Source organism: Pinus tabuliformis, chromosome 8 (assembly GCF_031772625.1).
Source record: "Pinus tabuliformis cultivar Carrire ecotype Pingquan chromosome 8, CPIR1, whole genome shotgun sequence".
NCBI classification, from domain to species: Eukaryota; Viridiplantae; Streptophyta; class Pinopsida; order Pinales; family Pinaceae; genus Pinus; species Pinus tabuliformis.
In genome coordinates this window covers 1,558,580,594-1,558,606,917 of record NC_142294.1, presented here as the reverse complement: position 1 = coordinate 1,558,606,917, position 26,324 = coordinate 1,558,580,594, and the positions used below count along the sequence as shown (strand labels likewise).

General features: G+C 41.3%; 1 protein-coding gene across 2 annotated transcripts in view; it reads left to right on the top strand.

Annotated features, from left to right (window-relative positions):
• Positions 1 to 26,324, top strand: part of LOC149241910 (uncharacterized) — a 178,085-nt gene that overhangs the window by 55,492 nt on the left and 96,269 nt on the right. For both annotated transcript variants that reach the window (XM_089374071.1, XM_089374072.1), the window contains exon 3: positions 22,896 to 24,446. In XM_089374071.1, coding sequence (XP_089230197.1) covers positions 22,896 to 24,446 — 1,551 coding nt within the window. The remainder of the gene's footprint in view (positions 1 to 22,895; positions 24,447 to 26,324) is intronic.

Sequence of the window (26,324 nt, the reverse complement as noted above, 5' to 3'; positions counted from 1 at the left end):
CAACCTTCAAGCAATGGTTTGGATCGGCTTCACTCCTAGTGAATCTCAACTTCATCAGACAGCTATCAATCCTCTCATACTACGCCCAGGGTGTTTGCTTCAAGCCATAGAGGGCTTTCTTCCACCTGCATACATGAGATTCCCGATCATGAATCTCAAACCCCTCGGGTTGTTCCAAACTTGTGGACCTGCTACATGAGGGGAATGGTCCCCTTGTAATATTTTCCTTCGGTATATCTCAGACATGTACCTTCATGCTCTGTTGAATTCAAGCATCCTTGTCACCATCTGATTCACATCGGGTAGGGCCCCATAATAAGTAGACCTCCGGTGCTATAGATGAGATGTTTCAACTAACATGGTCCCTAATGGACCATCCTGCAACTCGATACAAATTGCCAACATTGAACTCAAAAGCATCTTTGAAATTTCCATTTTCAAACACGTACCTTTCCATCGATGAATGCCACGCTGAAACCTTTGACTTCCAGGTTCTTCTTGTGGTTAGGTACATAAAGAGATTCTTGTAAATGAATCGAGTTACCCTCATTCAATTGAGGGGTAGCATTCCCTCCACCCTTTCCGGGATAGGTGGCATTGACTCCAAGTATAATCCCACGATTGTTTCCATCTCTATTAAATTAGAGAGAGCACCCTTCTATCTGATGAAGTGCCTTGAAGCACTACAATCAATATGCCAGATTCCCAAAGAGTCTGAAGGAGAGGGCCAATACAAGATAATGCTTCTTTATCTCATTAGAAACGACATTTGATTCTTCATACCTGGGGTTCCTTGCTTTCTTCAAAGAGTCAGCGATTTCCTTGATGACCTACATTACCGGTCATTCCTTCGATCATTGAAGATGTCCCTGGAATGATTGTTATCTTCATCAAGTGATGTGTCCCTGCATAATGGTCGAACTTATTACAACCAAGGCATCTGCCTTTCCTTCCACCCTTAGATTCGGACCTCCCATTGAAGTGATCTTTAGGTAGGCCATCAGAAGCTTCCACTGCACCATTCTGATAATATTCTCTGCTTCGACTTCACCCTTGGTGAATTTGAAGAGGGATGAGTAATCCATTGATCCTTTTGTCCTTTCCCAACTGTCTTTGGTGATTAACATATAAGAAGAATTGATCAAGGGTTTCCCCACATTGGGCTTTGTCTTCACCTCAGCTCTGATACCATGTTAATTTTAGGTATGTTCTATGCTTAGAGCAATTTGTTTCAATTTTCAAAGTTAGCTCAATATCTTTTCCATATTAACAATCACATCAACATTAAAGTAAGTTGCAGATAGAACATAAACATAGATCGCAGAAGACAAGTCAAGACAAGAGGACACAAGATGTGGCACTAGCCAGGGACAAACCCCAATGTGGGGAAACCCTTGATCAATTCTTCTTATATGTTCTTCAATAGTTCAACAGAGAGAGAGAGATAGTACATATACAACAGAGGTCAACACTTTGACTTATCTAAATAAGAGAATAGATCATTTCTAAGTAGATGATACATGTGGTAGCTGAACTCAGTTGCAAACATGCTGCTTCAACTTATTCTCCCAGGTGCCTCCTCCACCATGCGACACGTATCATTGTGCTGCTCCTCATCATCATGCTGCACCTCACTGTGATGCACCATGCTGCATCCATCATTACTATGCTGCATCTCATCATGCTTTACCAATCATGACTGTACCCATCATTGTACTGCATCATGCACCATTGCTGTCCCAATGTGCTTGCTGCACCATACTTGTCACCATGTGCTTACTGCACCTTGCTTACCATACTGCGGTCCCAATGTGCTTATTGCACCATGCTTGCCATGCTGTTCCATTGTGTTTGCAGCACCGTGCTTGCTGCTGTCCCATTGTAGCATTGCTGTACCATGTTGTTGTCCCAATGTGTTTGCAACACCATGCTTGATGCTGTCCCGTTGTAGCATTGTTGTAGTGATATAGACTGGTTAGGGCACTTCAGGTTGCTGCCACAGCCCTCAATTAGTCGCCTAGGCAACCCTTAGTCTCTGCGGCCTACCCTAGGGTGAACCCTCTGCCTCCACGCTGAAGACGAGGGCATAACATGACCCCAAAACAGTCCACGCTATCCCTTGCTGTGATGATATGCCCTACGGCCTACCACACAGCCTTGCTGTAGCTTTATGGCCCACACATCACACTCAAAACAACCCTCCTCTACCTCGGCCCTCAAGGAAGGTAACTCAGCCCTCCTAACAACAACTCGGCCTTCACAAATGACCCTTTGAACCCTCGCTGGAATGCTGCCTTCGCTTTGGCCTAGTCACAATAGGAAGGTCCCTTTACTCGGCCTGTTACGAGAGAGAACATTCCTCAAATACATCCACTACTCGGCCTCCTCAATCTCCTCAACATCACGCTGTCCCATAATCTCCTCAGCCTTTTTAAGGCTAGGCTTTAGACAACCATGTTAGGACAACGTAAGGGATCGTTGTGTAACATCCCTCATTACCTAGGGCACCTAACCCTTCTTGACTGTGGCTAGGTGTCATGACCCCTTTAGGACAACACTTAGGCCTTTCCTCCATAACTGCGTTAGGAGTTAGGGCATCTCCTCTAGGTCATGCGTAGATCATCTAGGACTGCGATTTAACTTCATGCTAGGGCTCCTTCCCTACTGCGTCTAGGGCTTGTAGAGACCAGCGTATAGGGCAGCGAGTAGCCCTCCTTCTTGACTGCGTCTAGGGCTTGTACTAGGGCTCCTTACCTTCTGCGTTTAGGGCTTCCTCTCTTAGATTTCTCTTCCACTAAAACCCAGAACAAGTGGAGAGAAATCAAGAGTGAAGTGTGTGTGTAATGACCCTCATTTCATCTCCTTTTATACTAAAACGTTGAACACATGTGGGTGTTATTTAGTTGCTGGCCGACCTTGACGAATTGTCTTATAACACAAATAAATTCATAACTCCATGAATACTTATCGGAATCAGATGATCTTTAGATAACCATACACCTCTCAATGGGAGGAATCCAAGAAAAATATTAGCTGCCATAAATAAGATGACCCACATCGAGTTTGGCCCTAGTTGCCAATTTTAACACTCCCTCTCAACTAGGGAGAACTCCATTAGCTGATCCATCTTCCAGACTGTACTATCTCTGCCAACAGTGCCCTGCATTGCTCTTCTTTGCTTTGCTTTGCTATGCTCTGCTGAACCACGAAGAAGAAGAATTGATCGAGAATGTCTCATACCATTTTCTACTAACCCGAAGTCAGTTCCATATGAAGAGAGTGTGTCATACCACTCTTACTGATCCCATATTAGTTCCAAAAGAGAGTGAGCTATGTCACTCTTACTGACCCGAAGTCAGTTTCATTGATCCCAGAACAATATCAAAAGAGAGTGTGTCAAACCACTCATACTGATCCCAGATCAGTTTCATTGATCCCAAATCAATGGAGGTCATCCTAGCATAGGGAGTACGGTAGATAGAACGATGTGTCCATCAATAGTACTACTATGGTCCCTAACCCCATTTTCCTGCTCATTGGCTAGATGAGAGGTACTTCCCATGAGTCCCAGACTACATGGGTAGGATGCCTTGATAGGAGAACCACTCATCCTGTCCATAAGTCGCCACGGGGTATCACAGGGGAAGGTTGAACCATTCACCCTGTACACAACACACCAGTAGAGGAGGGCGAGTCGCCCTATGGTCGCTTGTTGCTCCAAGAAGTACCCCAAGCCCCCGGAGCTCCCAAAGAATAATGTATGCATCATACAGGACCCTCATCATACATGACCCTCATAAGAGGGTCTCTCGACGAATCCAAGTTGTTCGGGAAAGTCACAAATTTGATCTTTCCCCGGGGCTTCGATAGAATGTCTGCGACTTGTACATCAGTCTCAATGCGATGGAGCCTTCTCGCTCATTAATGTACCATATCCCAGATAAGGTAGTATCTGATGTCTATATGCTGGAGCAATTATAGAATACGGGATTCCTCAATAATCGATCCCCCTCTGGTTGACACACAAGATCACGATGGTATCCATCATGTGTATAAACAGCTTGCTGAAGAGCTTCCACAACTAGGCAACTTCACATGAGGTCATACTCGTAGCTATGTATTCGGTCTCAGCGGTGCTTATAGCAACCGACTTCTGCTTTATGCTCATCCAGGATATCGAAGCAGAATCCAAAGAGAACTAACACTCAGAAGTGCTCTTGCGATCCTCCACACTGCCTGCCTAGTCAGCATTCAAATATTCAATCAGCTTCACATTTCCGGCAGTGTATCTCAATCCATGAGAGATTGTGCCCCGAAGATATCTTAGAAGATTCTTGGCACCAATCCAATGAGGCTCAACCATATATGAGCTCATCATGCTAACTGGAAAACAAATGTTCGAACGGAAGTTCACCAAGAACATCAACGCGAATGAGTTTATGAAACTCAGAGGCATTTCCCAAATCAGGTCCGGCATTACTACCACATAACTTCTGAAAGTTAAGATCCTCGAGGTAGTCACAGGCTTGCAGTTTACCATTCCAAATCCGGAATCCAACTCCCTCTTACTTTTGCAAATGAGAGGGTCTGCACCTATCAGAAAGAGGTCGTCCTCAGAAGGTGCTGGTATGAGAGGTCTATCATCCACAACCTTCAAGCAATGGTTTGGATCGGCTTCACTCCTAGTGAATCTCAACTTTATCAGACAGCTATAAATCCTCTCATACTACGCCCAGGGTGTTTGCTTCAAGCCATCGAGGGCTTTCTTCCACCTGCATACATGAGATTCCCGATCATGAATCTCAAACCCCTTCGGTTGTTCCAAACATGTGGACCTGCTACATGAGGGGAATGGTTGCCTTTTAAAATTTTCCTTCGGTACATCTCAGACATGTTCCTTCATGCTCTTTTGAATTCAAGCATCCCTATCACCTTCTGACTCACATCGGGTAGGGCCCCATAATAAGTAGAACTCCGATGCTATATATGAGATGTGACAATTGACATGGTCCCCAATGGACCATCTTGCAACTCGATACAAATTGCCAACCTTGAACTCAAAAGCATCTTTGAAATTTCCATTTTCAAACACGTACCTTTTCATTGATGAATGCCACCCTGAAACCTTTTGACTTCCATGTTCTTCCTCTGATCAGGTACATAAAGAGATTCTTGTAAATGAATCGAGTTAACCTCATTCAATTGAGGGGTAACATTCACTACACCCTTTCTGGGATAGGTGGCATCGACTCCAAGTATAAACCCACGATTATTTCCATCTCTATCAAATTAGAGAGAGCACCCTTCTATTCGATGAAGTGCCTTGAAGCACTACAATTCATAAGCTAGATTCCAAAAGAGTCTGAAGGAGAGGGCCAATACAAGATAACTCTTCTTTATCTTATTAGAAACAACATTTGATTCTTCATACCTGGGGTTCCTTGCTTTCTTCGAAGAGTCGGCTATTTCCTTGATGACCTGCATTACCTGTCATTCCTTCGATCATTAAAGATGTCCCTGGAATGATTGTTATCTTCATAAAGTGATGTGTCCCTGCATAATGGCCGAACTTATTTCAACCAAGGCATCTGCCTTTCCTTCCACCCTTAGATCCGGACTTCCCATTGAAGTGATCTTTAGGTAGGCCATCAGAAGCTTCTGCTGCGCCATTCTGATAATATTCTTTGCTTCAACTTCACCCTTGGTGAATTTGAAGAGGGATGAGGAATCCACTGATCCTTTTGTCCTTTCCCAACTGTCTTCGGTGATTGCTCTTTCACTCTTGCTTGGGCTTTGTCTTCACCTCAGCTCTGATACCATGTTAATTTTAGGTATGTTCTATGTTTAGAGCAATTTATTTCAATTTTCACAGTTAGCTCAATATCTTTTCCAGATTAGCAATCACATCAGCATTAAAGTAAATTGCAGATAGAACATAAACATAGATCGCAGAAGACAAGCCAAGACAAGAGGACACAATTTGTGGCGCTAGCCAGGGACAAACCCCAATGTAGAGAAACCCTTGATCAATTCTTCTTATATGTTCTTCAATAGTTTAGCAGAGAAAGAGAGAGATAGTACATATACAACAGAATTCAACACTTTGACTTATCTAAAAAAGAGCATAGATCATCTCTAAGTAGATGATACATGAGGTAGCTGAACTCAGTTGAAGACATGCTACTTCAACTGATTCTCCCAAGTGACTCCATCACCATGCGGCACCTATCATTGTGCTGCTCCTCATCATCATGTTGCACCTCACTGTGCTGCACCATGCTGCACCCATCATTACTATGCTGCATCTCATCATGCTTTACCAATCATGACTGTACCCATCACTGTACTGCATCATGTACCATTACTGTCCCAATGTGCTTGCTGCACCATGCTTGCCACCATGTGCTTGCTGCACCTTGCTTACCATACTGCGGTCCCAATGTGCTTACTACACCATGCTTCCCATGTTGTCCCATTGTGTTTGCCCTCAAGGAAGGTAACTCGACTCTCCTAACAGGAACTCGGCCTTCACAAATGACCCTTGGAACCCTCGCTGGAATGCTGCCTTAGCTGCGACCTAGTCAGAACAGGAAGGTCCCTTTACTCGACCTGTTACAAGAGAGAACAGTCCTCACATACATCCACTACTCCGCCTCCTTAATCTCCTCCACATCATGTCGTCCCATAATCTCCTCAGCGTTCTTAAGGCTAGGCTTTAGACAACCATGTTAGGACAGCGTAAGGGATTGCTGTGTAACATCCCTCATTACCTAGGGCACCTAACCCTTCTTGACTGTGGCTAGGTGTCATGACCCCTTTAGGACAACACTTAGGCCTTTCCTCCACAACTGCGTTAGGAGTTAGGGCATCTCCTCTAGGTCATGTGTAGATAATCTAGGACTGCGATTTAACTTCATGCTAGGGCTCCTTCCCTATTGCGTCTAGGGCTTGTGGAGACTAATGTATAGGGCAGCGTGTAGCCCTCCTTCTTGATTGCGTCTAGGACTCCTTACCTTTTGCGTTTAAGGCTTCCTCTCTTAGATTTCTCTTCCACTAAAACCCAGAACAAGGGAAGATAAATCAAGAGTGAAGTGTGTGTGTAATGACCCTCATGCCATCTCCTTTTATATTAAAACGTTGAGCACATGTGGGTGTTATTTAGTTGCTGGCCGACTTTGACGAATTGTCTTATAACACAAATAAATTCATAACTCCATGAATACTTATCGGAATCGGATGATCTTTAGATCAATTGTACACCGCTCGATGAGAGGAGTCCAAGAAAAATATCAGCGGCCATAAATAAGATGACCCACATGGAGTTTGGCCCTAGTTGCCAATTTTAACAACAACCTTCTTAGTTTCTGGATTCCAAACCCTATAACCCTTCAAACTATCTTTATATCCAATAAAAACACTTTTCAACTTTCTTATCTAGCTTATTCCTATTCTCCTTTGGAACGTGTACATAAGCATCACAATCAAATACCCTGAGATGTTTAAATGAGGATTGCTTACTATTCCATACTTCATGTGGAGTCTTGTCAACTAACATTGATGAGGGTGATATATTTACTAGTTAACTCACAATGTCCACTATATTTTGCCTAGATTCCTGTCATAACCGGACATCACTGAGCATGTTCCTTACTTTCTCCATTAGCATCCTATTCTTCATTTCTACAACTCCATTATGTTGAGGTGTGTATGGACTAGTCGTCCATCTTGCTATACCGCACTTCTTACAGGATTCTTCAAATTCATTCTCACAATATTCTCCACCTTTATCTGTCCTCAACATCTTAATTTTGTTCTCTATCTGATTTTCCACAAGAGCTTTAAACTCTTTGAATTTGTTAAAGACATTGAATTTCTTCCTCAAGAAATAAATCCATGTATTCCTCGAGAAGTCATCTATAAATGAGACATAGTACACAAATTTACCTAGAGATGGAATCAACACAAGTCTAAATACATCACTACACATCAGTTGTGATATTCCCTCTGACCTTGTAGAACTAGAGGAGAATCTTTCCCGATTTTGTTTCCCATGTAAACAATGTTCATAGAAATCAAAATCCAGAGAGAAATTAGACATACCTTCAACCATACCATTACAGTGTGGTACTCGAAGGCTATTCTCTCTAATATGTCTGAGTGTTTGATGCCACATCATAGTCTTTTCTGTAGAGGTTGTAGGAGTTTTTCCTTTTTCTGCTCCACTCTTAAGAACAACGAAACTATTGCACCTATCACTAACAATGCTTCCCAATACATATTTCCAATCCAAATTCCCTTCAACAATACCATTGCTCCTCCAACCATCCTACGGGTATCATTTTCAAACATTGTTTTTACAATTGCATCGCTCATCTTGCTTACAAAATTCAAATTTCTAGCCAACCCTTGGATGTGCAAAACACTAAGTAGTGTTCTAAATTCTAATCCTTACATCCATGAGCTTCAACTTGACTTTTACTCATCTTATGGTTTTGGTTGTTGAGTCATCTCCTAAGAAAACATCACTAGCATCATATCTTTCATACTTGCAAAACCGCTCATTGTGAGGAGTCATATGAAAGGATGCACCTGAGTCGACTAGCCATGCCTCATGATCTACTTGTGTGCTTGAAGAGCCAAATACACATCCACTCCATCTGAGGAGGATTTTGTTTCTGTAGAAGGAGCATCACCATATCCCTTCCCATTTTCAACAATTTTGTATTTACTATCTTTCCTGTAATGCCCTTATTTTCTGCATCTCCAACATACCTTTATGAATTTTCTTGGAGATTTAGATCTTCCACTTGAGGACTTATTTTTATTTCTATTTTGCGAGCATCCTCTTACAAATAAGGCATCTGTGTTCTAACTTTCCATATTTTTTTGTCTCATCTCTTTTGATAATAAGAATGAGACTATTTAATAAAAAAGGAAAGTAGTTGCATTACCACCTATGGCAACAACCAAACTATCCCATGAGCCTAGTAAAGAAAACAACAAATTGTTACACTTATTTTCATCTAAAATCTTAATAGCAACATATAATGGTTGACTTGCCACAATATTGCAGACGCTTAAATGCTCTATTATTGAGTCTTTATCCTTCATCCTCATGTTATACAACTTTTTTTGTAGGAGCAATTTGTTCACTAACGACTTGATTGATACAAAGTCCCTAACTTGTTCCACAATGCCTTCAATGTAGCTTTTCCTAAAACATTCAATAATATTGAATTTGAGAGACAATTGTATTGTGCTCTTTGCCTTTCTATCCAACTTGGTCTAATATTGTGTTGACATCCTTGTTGGTGCAATACCCAAATCCACAATGATCCATTGATCTTTGTCCACCAACAAATCTTCCATTTGAGCTTCCACAACTAAAAAATTTACCAATTGACTTTCTCGATTTTTATCTTTGAACTACTAGCCATTTTCCTTTCACCACAAGAATCGATTATGTAGATCTCCCACTGTAACAGGGTCTACCACAAGCCCAATCAAAACCCCTTAGCCACAAAAGCATTTTCTTGAAGCCAAAAGAGATTTGATACCAAATGTAGGTTTTAACCCTGTACAAATATTTGCTATAAACACATTTTGAATAAACCAGAAAAGATTCAATGGCAAACATGCACATTAACACACAAATTTTACCCTAAAAACCCAAAATTGGGAAAACTAGAAAGATTTTTCAATGTTTTCTTTACAATACAATATATATATCCCGTGACATCTATAAATTGCCAATCCATTTACTTTGGATTCTAATAAAATTGTAGTTCCTTAACTAAAACTACAAAACCACGAGCTAAACCACCATGCACCACAAAACTGTTAAAGGTGAAAACCATGTGTAGAACACTGCCAAAAATGGATGCAAAAAACCTTGTGTGGGGATAGTTGTGCAAAGAATATAACACATACCCAACATCAGATATCTCTCTATTTCACGATTAATTGTGCTGTGAATCTCGACATTAGGTACCATCCTATGAAGACAAGTATGGAGCCCTTCCATCACCTTGCCATCAAAATCAAAGTTGCATTTATAGGAAAATGTGAGGTTGAGGAAAAGTGTTGCTGCATGAATGGTTCGATGGAGTATCTTGATCCACCAACTATCCATCAAATCCCATAACATCATGTTTACTAAACTCAAGGGTACCCTTGCCCACATAATAAGGCCAAATAGTGTCTTTGGCCCTATCCATGCCCTCATACAAATATGCCATCGTGGGCTTATCACTATCAACCAATCTCAGAACCATTACTAAAGGTTCACTAACTGAGCACACTTCTTCCACCACTTCCCTTCCCAGAAGGAGTCATTGTACACCAATCTAGCAATTTCTCTTCCATCCTCTCTCCTGCTATATGTACAATCATGCCACTCATCACAAACAGACATTTGCTTCATGGCATTTGTTAAAATTGGTAACTAGGGCCAAACTCCATGTGGGTCATCTTATTTATGGCAACTGATATTTTTCTTGGATCCCTCTCATCGAGAGGTGTAGGATTGATCTAAAGATCATCTGATTCCAATAAATATTCATGGAGTTATAAATTTATTTGTGTTATAAGACAATTCGTCAAGGTCGGCCAGCAACCAAATAAACTCCACATGTGCTCAACGTTTTAGTATAAATAGAGGTGGCCTTCAAGTCATTTCAACACACTTGGGATCTCTTCCTCTCTCTACTTGTCTTTGGGTTTTAGTAGGAGGAGAAATCTTAAGAAATAATGTTGCCTTGATCCAAAGGGTAGAAAGCCGGAACTGTTGGAAAAGCCGGAAAAGCTAGAAAATCCGGAACTGCTAAAAAAGCCGGAAAAGCTAGAAAAGCCGGAATTGCCGAAATGGCCGAAAAAGCCAGAAAAGCTGGAACTGTCGGAAAAGCCAGAAATGTCGGAAAAACCAGAATTGCTGAGAAAAGTTGGAAATGTCGGAAAAGCCGGAAAAATCGAAAAAGCCAGAAAAGCCGGAAGTGCCAGAAAAGCCGAAAGTGGCAGAAAAATCGAAAAAATTGGAACTGCCGGAACCGCTAGAAAAGTCTGAACTGCCGGAAAAGCCGAAACTGTCGGGATTGCCGTAACTGCCTGGAACAATTGGAATTGCCGAAATTGCCGGGAACAGTCGGAACTGCCAGAACTGTCGGGAACTGTCGAAACAGTTGGAGCATCTGTCTCCGAAGGAGAGCAGCATGCAAGGGACAACTAACTAACATTGGGACAGTTGTATGGTACTTAGCAGCAAATACACTAAGCATGCAATGTTACAACTAGCATGTAAGGGACAACTAGCATGCAACAACAAGCATGCTAAGGACAACAAGCATGCTAGGGACAACAAGTAAGCAAGGGACAACAAGCAAGCAAGGTGCAACCAACACATAGGTTAGGATGGCAACATGGTGCAACAATGGCACATAATGCAGTACAGTGATGGGTACAGTCATGATTAATGAAGCGTGATGAGATGCAGCATAGTGATGATGGGTGCAGCATGGTGCAGTGCGGTGAGGTGCAGCATGATGACGAAATGCAGCACAACGATAGGTGAAAGAGTCACCTTGGAGAATTATTTGAAGCAGCATGTCTTCAACTGATCTCATGTGTCATCTTCTTAGAGATGATCTATGCTCTTATCTAGATAAATCAAAGTGTTGACTTCTGTTGTAAACGTACTATCTCTCTCTCTCTCTGTGCTGAACTATTGAAGAACATATAAGAAGAATTGATCAAGGGTTTCCCCACATTGGGGTTTGTCCTTGGCTAGTGCCACATCTTGTGTCCTCTTGTCTTGGCTTGTCTTCTGCGATTTATGTTTATGTTCTATCTGCAGTTTACTTTAATGTTGATGTGATTGCTAATCTGGAAAAGATATGGAGCTAACTGTGAAAATTGAAATAAATTGCTTTAAGCATAGAACATACCTAAAATTAACATGGTATCAGAGCTGAGGTGAAGACAATGCCCAAGCAATAGTGAAAGAGCAATCACCGAAGACAGTTGGGAAAGGACAAAAGGATCAATGGATTCCTCATCCCTCTTCAAATTCACCAAGGGTAAAACGATGCAGAGAATATTATGAGAATAGCGCAATAGAAGTTTCTGATGGCCTACTTAAAGATCACTTCATTGGGAAGTCCAGATCTAAGGGTGGAAGGAAAGGCAAATGCCTTGGTTGCAATAAGTTCAGCCATTATGCGAAGGAGTGTCCGAATGGCAGAGACATATCTCTTGATGAAGATAACAATCATTCCAGGGACATCTTCAATGATCAGAGGAATGACAGGTAATGCAGGTCATCAAGGAAACGTTCGACTCTTTAGAGAAAGCAAGGAACCCCAGGTATGAAGAATCAAATGTTGTTTTTGATAAGATAAAGAAGTGTTATCTTGTATTGGCCCTATCCTTTAGATTCTTTGGGAATTTGGCTTATTGATTGTAGTGCTTCAAGGCACATCATCGGATAGAAGGGTGCACTCTCTAATTTAGTAGAAATGGAAACAATCGTGGGATTATACTTGGCGCTGATGCCACCTATCCTGGAAAGGGTGTAGGGAATGTTACCCCTCAATTGAATGAGGGTAACTCGATTCATTTACAGAATCTCTTTTATGTACCTAATCGCAAGAAGAACCTGGTGTCCATTTCAGCAATGGAAGTCAAAGGTTACAGGGTGGCACTCATCGATGGAAAGGTACGTGTTTGAAAATAGAATTTTCAAAGATGTTTTTGAGTTCAGGGTTGTATCAAGTTGCAGGAAGTCCACTGGGGACCATGTCCATTGACACACAGCACTGGAGGTATGTGAGTCAAATGGTGACAGGGATGCCTGAATTCAAAAAGAGCATGACCAAAGGAAAATCCTACAAGGGGACCATTCCCCTCATGTAGTAGGTCCACAGGTTTGGAACAACCCGAGGAGTTTGAGATTGATGATCAGGAATCTGACGTATACAGGTGGAAGAAAGCCCTCTATGGCTTGAAGCAAAACACCCCGAGCGTAGTATGAGAGGATTGATAGCTATTTGATGAAGTTGAGATTCACTAGGAGTGAAACCGATCCAAACCATTACTCGAAAGTTGTGGATGGTAGACCTCTCATACTGGCACCTTATGAGGATGACTTATTTCTGACAGGTGCAGACCCTCTCATTTTCAGAAGTAAGAGGGAGTTGGATTCTGGACGTGGAATGATAAACTGCAAGCTTGTGACTACCTCGAGGATCTTAACTTTCAAAAGTTATATGGTAGTGATGTCGGACCAGATTTGGGAAATGCCTCTGAGTTTCATAAACTCATTTGCGTTGATGTTCTTGGTGACCTTCCGTCTGGACATATGTTTTGCAGTTAGCATGGTGAGCTCATATTTGGTTGAGCCTCACTGGATTGTTGCCAAGAATCTTCTGAGATATCTTCGGGGTACAATCTCTCATGGATTGAGATACACTGCTGGAAATATGAAACTGCATGATTATTCGAATGTTGACTGGGCAGGCAGTGTGGAGGATCACTAGAGCACTTCTCAGTGCTAGTTCTCTTTGTATTCTGCTTCGATATCATAGATGAGCAGGAAGCAGAAGTCGGTTGCTATAAGCACCGCCGAGACCAAATACATAGCTACGAGTATGATCTCGTGTGAAGTTGCATGGTTGCAGAAGCTCTTAAGTGAGCTATTTGTACACATGATGAATATCACTGTGATTCTCTGTGACAACCAGAGGGGGGATTTGATTATTGAGGAATCCTGTATTCGATGATTGCTCCAGCAGATAGACATTAGATACTGCCTTATCTGCGATATGGTAAGTCGATGAGCGAGGAGGCTCCATCGCATTGAGACTGATGTACAGGTTGCAGACATTTTGTCAAAGCCTCGGGGAAAGGTCAAATTTGTGACTTTCCTGAACGACTTGGAGTCGTTGAGAGACCTTCTTATAAGGGTCCTGCATGTTGCATGCATTGAGCTCTGGGAGCTCTGGCGGGCTTGGGGTACTTACTAGAGCAACATACGACCACAGGGCGACTCACCCTCCCTTGGTGGTGCGCTATGAACATCATGATTAGTTCTCCTGTGGGCCGGGATGATTAGTTCTCCCGTGGCAACTGTGGAATGGGATGATTAGTTCTCTTGTGGGCCAGGATGATTTGTTCTCTGTGGTGACTATGGAACAGGGTGATTAGTTCTCTTGTGGGCCAGGATGATTTGTTCTTCGTGGCGACTGTGGAACAGGATGATTTGTTCTCTGTGGCAACTGTGGAACTGGATGATTAGTTCTCCTGTGGGCCAGGATGATTAGTTCTCTGTGGCATCCACTAACAGGATGATTCGTTCTCCTGTGGACAGGATGATTAGTTCTCTTGTCGAGGCATCCTACCCATGTAGTTTGGGACTCGTGGGAAGTACCTCTCATCTGATCAATGAGCAGGGAAATGAGGATAGGGACCATAGTAGTACTATCGATGGATGCATCGCTGTGTCTACCATACTCCATATGTTAGAATGACCTCCATTGATCTGGGATTAGTATGAGTGGTTTGAGACACTCTCTTGTGACATTGATCTGGGATCAATGACATTAATTTGGGATCAATATGAGTGGTTTGAGACACTCTCTTGTGACATTGATCTGGGATCAGTATGAGTGTTTGAGACACTCTCTTGTGACATTAATCTGGGATCAATGAAACTGATTTGGGATCAGTATGAGTGGTTTGAGACACTCTCTTGTGATATTGATCTGGGATCAATAAAACTGAATTCAGGTCAGTAGAGAATGGTATGAGACATTCTCGATCAATTCTTCTTCTTCATGGTTCAGCAGAGCAGAGCTCAGCAGATGAGTAGAGTAGAGCAGAGCTCAACAGATTAGAGCAGAGCAGAGCAGTGCAGGGCACTGATGGCAGAGATAGTACAGTCGGACATATGGATCAACAGATGGAGTTCTCCCTAGTTGAAAGGGAGTGTTAAAATTGGAAACTAGGGCCAAACTCCATGTGGGTTATCTTATTTATGGCAACTGATATTTTTCTTGGATCCCTTTCATCGAGAGGTGTAGGATTGATTTAAACTTAAAGATCATTCGATTCCGATAAGTATTCATGGAGTTATAAATCTATTTGTGTTATAAGACAATTCGTCAAGGTCGACCAACAACCAAATAAACCCCACATGTGCTCAACGTTTTAGTATAAATAGAGGTGGCCTTCAAGTCATTTCAACACACTTGGGATCTCTTCCTCTCTCTACTTGTCTTTGGGTTTTAGTAGGAGGAGAGATCTTAAGGAATAACATTGCCTTGATCCAGAGGGTAGAAAGCTGGAACTGTCGGAAAAGTGTGGAACTGCTGGAAAGGCCGGAAAAGCCAGAAATTCCGGAAAAGCCGGAACTGTCGGAAAAGCCAGAATTGCCGGAAAAGCTGGAATTGCCGAAAATGCCGGAAAAGCTGGAACTGTCGGAAAAGCCGAAATGCCGGAAAAGCCAGAAAAGCCGAAAAAGTCGGAAAAGCCGAAAGTGTAGTAAAAGCCGGAAAAGCCGGAAAAGCCGGAACTGTCGGAAAAGTTTGAACTGCCGGAAAAGCCGAAACTGTCGGAACTGCCGGGAACTACCGGGAATTGCCAGGACTGCAGGGAACTGCCGCAATGGTCGAAGCATCTATCTCCGAAGGAGAGCAATATGCAAGGGACAACTAACTAACATTGGGACAGTTGTATGATACTTAGCAGCAAATACACAAAGCATGCAATGTTACAACTAGCAAATCAAGGGGCAACTAGCATGCAACAACAAGCATGCTAAGGACAATAAGCATGCAACAACAAGCATGCTAAGGACAACAAGCAAGCAAGGGACAACAAGCAAGCAAGGTGTAGCCAACACATAGGTCAGGATGGCAACATGGTGCAACAATGGCACATAATGCAGTACAGTGATGTGTACAGTCATGATTAATGAAGCGTGATGAGATGCAGTATAGTGATGATGGTGCAGTGCGGTGAGGTGCAGCATGATGACGAAATGCAACACAACGATAGATGAAGGAGTCATTCTACAGAATTATTTGAAGCAGCATGTCTTCAACTGATCTCATGTATCATCTTCTTAGAGATGATCTATGCTCTTATCTAGATAGTCAAAGTGTTGACTTCTGTTGTAAACATACTATCTCTCTCTCTCTCTCTCTCTCGCTGAACTATTGAAGAACAGATAAGAAGAATTGATCAAGGGTTTCCCCACATTGGGGTTTGTCCCTGGCTAGCGCCACATCTTGTGTTCTCTTGTCTTGGCTTGTCTTCTGCGATTTATGTTTATGTTCTATTTGCAGTTTACTTTAATGCTGATGTGATTGCTAATCTGGAAAAGATATGGAGCTAACTGTGAAAATTGAAATAAATTGCTCTAAGCATAGAACATACCTAAAATTAACAGCATTGAAGCAAAGATTGAAGACTAATGAAGTTGGAAAAATGTGTGATTGTTGGACTCCACAACTATTTGCTTCTGGTGCATCTCCTCATGAGACTAAGAACAAAAGCATGGTTATATATGAGCTTGGGGATGCTCTTAGCCTGATCAATCACCTCTTTGATGAAGTAAATTTTCCCTATATCTTCGAGCATTAAATCAATACAATGTGCAATGCATGGAGTCCAGAACAATGAGTGGTGCCTCTCCATAAGTATCCTACTAACAGCCAAATAATTAGCTTCATTTTCTGTTATGATTTGCACCACATTATGTAAACCGATCTCCTAAACCCATCTATCAACTTACATATGAATGTTGCATCTTTTACATGTGCTAATGGATCCACTAATTTGATAAACATGGTACGTCTAGGACATTGTAACAAGATATTGAAGGGTCCCGCCCTTTCTATCTGTCCAACATCAAACATCACTTCTCAACTTCTCATAGGTAGTGCTTTTATACCCTGGGCCAACTACAATAATGGAATCACACATCGACTATCAAAATGGATTGTTGTTGGTGATTCTGAGAAGTAAGTCACCCCAGAAAATACATTTCCCATAACCTTGTCTAGTTCTGCCTTCTCATTTTTTTTAACACTGACATGATGGAAGGTTGTGCTCCAACTCTAATTTGTGGAACAATAAAAGATAGGACCTCCTGATAGGCGAATTTGTGGAGTCCCTCCCACTAACATTAGTGGGAGATAGCCTTGAACTTCTAATTGCATGTTCGACCTTGTTTGTGGCTACATAGCTATGAGTATGATCTCGTGTGAAGTTGCATGGTTGCAGAAGCTCTTAAGTGCGCCGTTTGTACACATGATGAATACCATTGTGATCCTCTGTGACAACCGGACTGGGGATTTGATTATTGAGGAATCCCGTATTCGATGATTGCTCCAGCAGATAAACATCAGATACTGCCTTATCTGCGATATGGTAAGTCGATGAGCAAGGAGGCTTCATCGCATTGAGACTGATGTACAGGTCGCAGACATTTTGTCAAAGCCCCAAGGAAAGGTCAAATCTGTGACTTTTCCCAACGACTTGGAGTCGTTGAGAGACCTTCTTATAAGGGTCTTGCATATTGCATGCATTGAGCTCTGGGAGCTCTGGCGGGCTTGGGGTACTTACTGGAGCAACATACGACCACAGGGCGACTCACCCTCCCCTGGTGGTGCGCTATGAACATGATGATTAGTTCTCCTGTGGCAACTGTGGAACAGGATGATTAGTTCTCCTGTGGGCTAAGATTATTTGTTATCTGTGGCGACTATGGAACAGGATGATTAGTTATCTTGTGGGCCAGGATGATTTGTTCTCCATGGCGACTGTGGAACAGGATGATTAGTTCTCCTGTGGGCCAGGATGATTAGTTCTCCGTGGCATCCACTGACAGGATGATTCGTTCTCCTGTGGACAGGATGATTAGTTCTCCCGTCAAGGCATCCTACCCATGCAGTTTGGGACTCATGGTAAGTACCTCTCATCTGATCAATGAGCAGGGAAATGAGGATAGGGACCATAGTAGTACTATCGATGGACGCATCGCTGTATCTACCATACTCCTATGCTAGGATGACCTCCATAGATCTGGGATCAATGAAACTGATTTGGGATCAGTATGAGTGGTTTGAGACACTCTCTTGTGACATTGATCTGGGATCAATGAAATTGATTTGGGATCAGTATGAGTGGTTTGAGACACTCTCTTGTGACATTGATCTGGGATCAATGAAACTGATTTGGGATCAGTATGAGTGGTTTGAGACTCTCTTGTGATATTGATCTGGGATCAATAAAATTGACTTCGGGTCAGTAAGAGTGATGTGACACACTCTCTTCAGATGAAACTGACTTCGGGTCAGTAGAGAATGGTATGAGACATTCTTGATCAATTCTTCTTCTTCATGGTTCAGCTGAGCAGAGCAGAGCTCAGCAGAGCGGAGCAACGCAGAGCAGAGCAGACCCCAGCAGATCAGAGTAGAGCAGAGCAGTGCAGGGCATTGATGGCAGAGATAGTATAGTTGGACATATGGATCAATAGATGGAGTTCTCCCTAGTTGAGAGGGAGTGTTAAAATTGGCAACTAGGGCCAAACTCCATGTGGGTCATCTTATTTATGGAAACTGATATTTTTCTAGGATCCCTCTCATCGAGAGGTGTAGGATTGATGTAAAGATCATTCGATTCCTATAAGTATTCATGGAGTTATAAATTTATTTGTGTTATAAGACAATTTGTCAAGGTCAGTCCCACATGTGCTCAATTTTTTAGTATAAATAGAGGCGGCCTTCAGGTCATTTCAACACACTTGGGATCTCTACTTGTCTTTGGGTTTTAGTAGGAGGAGAGATCCTAAGGAATAACGTTGCCTTGATCCAGAGGGTAGAAAACTGGAACTGTCGAAAAAGCCAGAAAAGCCGGAAAAACCGAAACTGCCGGAAAAACCGGAACTACCAGAATTGCCGGAAATGTCTTAAAAGCTAGAAAAGCCAGAACTGCTTGAAAAACCGGAACTGCCGGAAAAGTGGGAAATGTCCGAAAAGCCGAAAAAGCCGAAAAGCCCGAAATGCCGGAAAAGTCGGAAAAGCCGGAATTGCCGAAAAAGTCAGAACTGTCAGAAAAGCCGAAACTGTCGGGATTGCCGGAACTGCTGGGAACAACCGGAATTGTCAGAACTGTTGGGAACAACCGGAACTGCCAGAACTGCGGAAACGGTCGAAGCATCTGTCTTCGAAGGAGAGCAGCATGCAAGGGACAACTAACTAACATTGGGACAGTTGTATGGTACTTAGCAAGAAATACACTAAGCATGCAATGTTACAGCTAGTATGCAAGGGACAACTAGCATGCAACAAGCATGCTAAGGACAACAAGCATGCTAGGGACAACAAGTAAGCAAGGGACAACAAGCAAGCAAGGTGCAACCAACACATCGGTTAGGAGGGTAACATGGTGCAGCAATGGCACATAATGTAGTACAGTGATGGGTACAGTCATGATTAATGAAGCATGATGAGATGCAGTGTAGTGATGATGGGTGCAGCATGGTGTAGCGCAGTGAGGTGCAGCATGATGACGAAATGCATCACAACGATAGGTTAAGGAGTCACCTTGGAGAATTCTCTGAAGCAGCATGTCTTCAACTGATCTCATGTATCATCTTCTTAGAGATGATCTATGCTCTTATCTAGATAAGTCAAAGTGTTGACTTCTGTTGTAAACGCACTATCTCTCTCTCTCTCTTTGCTGAACTATTGAAGAACATATAAGAAGAATTGATCAAGGGTTTCCCCGCATTGGGGTTTGTCCCTGGCTAGCGCCACATCTTGTGTCCTTTTGTCTTGGCTTGTCTTCTGCGATTTATGTTTATGTTCTATTTGCAGTTTACTTTAATGCTGATGTGATTGCTAATCTGGAAAAGATATGGAGCTAACTGTGAAAATTGAAATAAATTGCTCTAAGCATAGAACATACCTAAAATTAACACGATTGAAGCAAAGATTGAAGAGTAATGAAGTTGGAAAAATGTGTGATTGTTGGACTCCACAACTATTTGCTTTTGGTGCATCTCCTCATGAGACTAAGAACAAAAGTATGGTTACATATGAACTTGGGGATGCTCCTAGCCTGATCAATCACCTCTTTGATGAAGGAAATTTTCCCTATATCTTCGAGCATTAAATCAATACAATGTGCAATGCATGGAGTCCAGAACAATGAGTGGTGCCTCTCCATAAGCATCCTACTAACAGCCAAATAATTAGCTGCATTTTCTGTTATGATTTGCACCACATTATGCAAACCGATCTCCTAGAGGAACCCATCTATCAACTTACATATGAATGTCGCATCTTTTACATGTGCTAATGGATCCACTAATTTGATAAACATGGTATGTCTAGGACATTGTAACAAGATATTGAAGGGTCCCGCCCTTCCTATCTGTCCAACAATCAAACATCACTTCTCAACTTCTCATATGTGGTGCTTTTATACCCTGGGCCAACAACAACAATGGAATCACACATCGACTATCAAAATGGATTGTTTTTGGTGATTCTGAGAAGTAAGTCACCCCAGAGAATACATTTCCCATAACCCTGTCTAGTTCTGCCTTCTCACTTTTTTTAACACTTAACATGATGGAAGGTTGTGCTCCAACTCTAATTTGTGGAACAATAAAAGATAGGACCTCCCGATAGGTGAATTTGTGGAGTCCCTCCAACTAACATTAGTGGGAGATAGCCTTGAACTTCTAACTGCATGTTCGACCTTGTTTGTGGCTGCCTCTTCTTTCTTTCATTCCTTTGCATGAATTAAATCATGCACAACTCTCATAACCTCCATGCTAGCTGCAAGACAAATTCCAACATCATGTCGGGGATTTTTGACAAATGGTATTTTGATCTGCTAATCCCTTCTGTCATATGCTGCTCACTCAATTTGCTATTCAATCATTGCTGGTTTGTCCCATCTTTAGGATCCCTAGACTTGCCAAAATGGGTTCAAACCATTTGGCATATTTGCTATATAAATGGACAACTTCAAACTTCAAACCTTAGGCACAAAGAACACAAAAAAATGGCATTAAAACCCCACTAGAAAAATAATAACAGCCTATTGGTTTTAAAAATCAGATTCTCTAGATTAGATTATTAGCAATGAAAAATGACAATGAGAGGGTGACTAAGAAGTTAAAATCAAACTTACATATCAATGTTGCATCTTTTACATGTGCTAATGGATCCACTAATTTGATAAACATGGTACCTCTAGGACATTGTACCAAGAAATTAAAGAGTCCCGCCCTTCCTATCTGTCCAACCATCGAATATCACTGTGCATTCAGAGACCTCCCATGATTGCTTCAACTCCCCCAATCTAGAATAGATGTTATTTTCCCGTTCATGAATTGACACCCACAACTTGTCATAGGTAGTGCTTTTATACCCTGGGCCAACAACAACAATGGAATCACACATTGACTCCCAAAATGGATTGTTTTTGGTGATTCTGAGAGGTAAGTCACCCCAGGAAAGATATTTCCCCATAACCCTGTCTAGTTATGCCTTCTCATTTTTTTTAACACTGACATGATGGAAGGTTGTGTTCCAACTCCAGTTTGTGGAAAAATAAAAGATAAGACCTCCTCATAGGTGAATTTGTGGAGCCCCTCCCACTAACATTAGGGTTCGGCCTTGTTTGTGGCTGCCTCTTCTTTCTTTCTATCCTTTGCATGAATTAAAGCATGCACAACTCTCATAACCCCCATGCTAACTGCAAGACAAATGCCAACATCATGTCGGGGATTTTTGACAAATGGTGTTTTGATCTGCTAATCCCTTCTGTCATATGCTGCTCATACAATTTGCAATTCAATCATTGCTGGTTTGTCCCATCTTTAGGATCCCTATACTTGCCAAAATGGGTTCAAACCGTTTGGCATATTTGCTATATAAATGGACAACTTCAAACTTCCAACCTTAGGCACAAAAAACACAAAAAAATGGCATTAAAACCCCACTAGAAAAATAATAACAGTCTATTGGTTTAAAAAATCAGATTCTCTAGATTAGATTATTAGTAATGAAAAATGACAGTGGGATGGTGGCTAAGAAGTTAAAATCAAGCTTGTTGCCCAGTTAAAAAAAAAAAACCTTACATTGTTTTATGGGTGTGAAAATCATGGCAAAATGACAAAGAAAAAAAATGTAGGCAAACAAAGAGGCAAACAAAGAGACAAGCAAACGTGCATAAATCTATGAAAAAATAGCATTAACATGGTGGGATTTAAATACTTTTCTGTGAATGGAAGATTCAACAGCAGTTGGCAAATGAAATGGAACCCTTGCTCTGCTAAAAAATCCTTGATGGTGATGATGATGGCTATTTAACTATCTCCACAATGAGTGATGATGGCCACGTGCCCTCCTCCTTCCTTCTCCAATCCCCAAGAAACACAAATGAAGAAAATAAAACCCCAAAATTGCTTTAAGTCTCACGGGTTATATTGGCAGCCGATTTTTGGTTCATGGTGAAATTTTGTCCCAAAAATTCACAATGTTGAGTTTGAGGAAAAAATCATGACTTTTTTGGGCTAAAAACTCAGCTGGCTGAAAAAACTGCGATTTTGGATATGTTATCAACACTGATCTCAACCACACACCAGACTAGGAGCTAACTAGTTGGAGATAATCTCTCATGTCCAACTAAATCTAACAACCTCCTAAATTATATAAGCAAACCATCCACATAAAAACAAACTGTACCTTACAATAACCTATACATTTAACAATCATGACCTTATTGTATGATGAAGAATCAAGCATTAATTTAATAAGACAAGTGAGAGTTGATAATTCCAACAGGATATAAACAATATTTGCTGACATAACTTTTGATAGTCATTTGTTTTGCCAGGTCACTTCACACAATGGCCAAACAGAGGATGCTGATGGAAATAATTTGTCGAGAACAAGTAGCATGGATTGTAGCTTTGAGATGGAGGACAATGAACATCTGATACTGATTTTTGATGCATTAACTGCTTTGGTAATTGATAATAGTGGTAATCATCTGGAATTGGTGTCAAAGGATCTAGCTTTTGCAACATTGTCTTGTATGAAAGTGTTACGGGCCAGATTCCATGACCAAGATCAGAAACAACTACTGAATTCAGATTGTAATTATAAAGATAAAATGCAAAATATCCTTAATGGAAAAAGATGCTTCGTTGAAAGGATGATTTTTAGGTTAGCTGTAGGGCAAGGTGTTTCTGATTGCTCAACTTACTCTGTTGATACAGTGAAGAAAAGTATATTTGGAGGTGCAGATTCTTGCTTCGAACATTTTTTGCAGCATCACTGGGAATGCTGTCCGATGATAATAAGAAAGGCAGCCAAGATGGAGAGTGATAATGATATTATTGCTTCATTGATTGAAGAAACACATAATCAAAACATTGATTATATACTAAACCAGTTATTGACAGGAATGGTCTCCTGTCCACCTGTTACAGCTGATAACTTAGATGCCCTAGATTTCCTGGCAGAGGTGGAGGATGGTCTGGGTCACTCAATGATTTATGGACAGGATATTCGTATTATTAAATCAAATATGGAAGAGGTAAATGCCATATTTTCAAAGGCTATACCTGGGATAAAAGAGCAGCACTTTTTTAGAGATCTTAATAATGCAGTTAAAGGGGAAATACCAAAAATTGTCTCTTTGCAGGATTGTAAGCAAGCCTATAAAATGGGTTACACAATTGCTATAAGAGGCATGGAGTTCCGTTCTTGTAAAGTTGCTGCAATAGCAGATGCTTTGGCCATGATTTTTGGACAAGCATCTGTGGGTGCAAACCTCTACTTAACTCCCCCGAACTCTCAAGGGTTAGCTGCTCATTATGATGATCATTGTGTTTTAGTTTGCCAGCTTGCAGGAAACAAGAAATGGATTATCATTCCTCCAGAAAATGTGCTTCCTCGTTTATATGAACCTTTAAATGCAGTGCATATTGCACCAGACGATGTGAACAACCTTGAAGAAATTCTGCTGACAGAGGGTGATATTTTATATATTCCTAGAGGATTCCCACATGCAGCACACACTATATTCAGTGATACTTGCCATTATTCCAATCAAAAGAGAGATCAAAGAAAGAATTTTGATATATATTCCAATCAAAAGAGAGATCAAAGAAAAAAAATTGATATATGTTCTTGCAGCAGTGGGACCAAACCAAATAATACAGTTAGAAACACAAACATGGGTGAGAAAAGATATGGCTTTGATAATTTCTGTTCATCAGAAGCAGATTGCATCAATGAAAGTAGTTATCGCACATTTCCTCAGTCCACTGAAAATGGACCTTTGCCAGGCTGTGTGGATCAATCTACTAATGATGGTTTCTCCTTACATCTTACATTTGGAATAGAGGTGGAGCTTCCATTTGAGTAAGTAACATACATTAAAACTTCAGATTTTCTGCTTTCAATTGTTCTTGTGTTGTTTTACTGATTTTTTTTGGATATTATGTTCCATACGCCTGAGCAAAGAATCTACTAACATATGAATGAGACATTAAGAATTTCCTAAGCTTTTTGTTGGACAACTTCTAGAGTATCTTTGGATGCTGCACTTTAAACGTTTTTCCATTAAAAATCATCTTATATAAGATGAAATAACTCTATAGGGTCATACATTCTGTTCTCAACATTCGTTATTACAGGGAAGAAAATTGTTTTGAACAAGAGTTTCATCGTCTTGATAGGCATTTACCTTCATCTCAGCATGTTGCCTCATAGCAATGATTAGGTTTCCTTGTATTTTCTCTTCCTTCATCGTGAATATTGCTGCTTGTTTATTTTGTTTTTCCTTCCAAAATATATACAAATACATAATATCAGAAGATCAATGGCTATTTTAGGAAGGATACGTAGAAACTAATTTGGGTTTGAATCGCTCTAGTCTTCTACGATTTGGCATAGTGTGCCCTTAAGCTAGATGATGGGGAACAGTGTGCCTTTAGTGAGCTGAACATTGTGTCGTGTGGAGATGATAGGTAGTAGTCTGCCTCCATGAACATGCTAATATAGCGTCCATAGAAAAAATGGTATGGGGAAGTGTGTCCCAAGTAGGACGATGGAAAATGTTATTGCACTGAGTAGGAAACATCAGAATTCCACGAAAAATTGGGGCATTGTTGTTACCGCAATGGCAGGTGGTTGTGTACTCCCATGATATTGTTACCAACAATGTGTCCTTAATGAGAGGAGGATGAGAGCGGAGTTCCTCGAAGTGGCTTGAGACATAGTGTACTTGATGTAGGAGGCAGTGTAGCCCCTCAGCGTTGATCGGGGCCTAAAATAATAGGCAGCCATCTGTTTGGACTAATGATGTTGGTTTCAACATGATTTGATTAGAATAGATGATATAAGGTTGTGGAATGATGTGGGATGATAGTCTAGTTTGCTGCCAAGAGGGCTGATAAGAACCTTATTAGTGTGTATCTTACAATTTTAATTACAGTTAGTGATTGAGGTGGGCTTCAAAGTTTATAATATGCTATAGATGGCTAGAAATTGCATGTTTTTGGAGGCGGCTTGTTTTGAATATAAAAAAGGCCCCTTTTCTTTTGTCTACTGTTCTTGTATTGAGGAGTATGTGTGTTGGGCGCAGCCCAACTTGGTCCAGTTTTGGTCAAAGACTCCGCATTTTGAGGAGCAAAGTGCGTGGAGTCCGCGAAGTTGTATTTACTGCGCAATGTATAGGGGCTTCGGGGTGGGTCGAAGCCCCTCATTTTGTAACGGGTATCGGGGTTTTAGTTCATTGTTTTGTTGAGTCCATGGTATGTGGACCATGGTTTTTGTAGCAATGTAATGTATTTAAGGACATGTAATGCTTTGTTGAAGATCATCATTAGATCACAACATAGAGAGAGCACAAGTGATTGAGTCTTTTGTTTTGTGTTTTGGGTCTTAAGGAAAGGCTCCGCAACTGAGTGTGTGGAGGCCTTGGAAGAGTCTGCAGCTGAGTGCATAGACCACCTGTAGCTAGGTGCACAGGTCGAGAAGTTGTATGTACTGAAAGATCTATCTTAATAAAGAAGAAGAAGTTTTGGCGAAGTCTTTTGTATCTGTATCTGTTATTTGTGTTCTATCTGTTTATGCAAAGTAATTGCAAGTAATTGGTATGTTAGCGCAACTGTTATTGTTCTATAATCTGTTTATATTAAAATGAATGTGACAAAGTTTGTAGTTAGAATACACTACGCAGTAATGTTATGAATGTTAGAAGGAAGATTAAAGTACAAAAAAGCGAAGTTAAGAGCC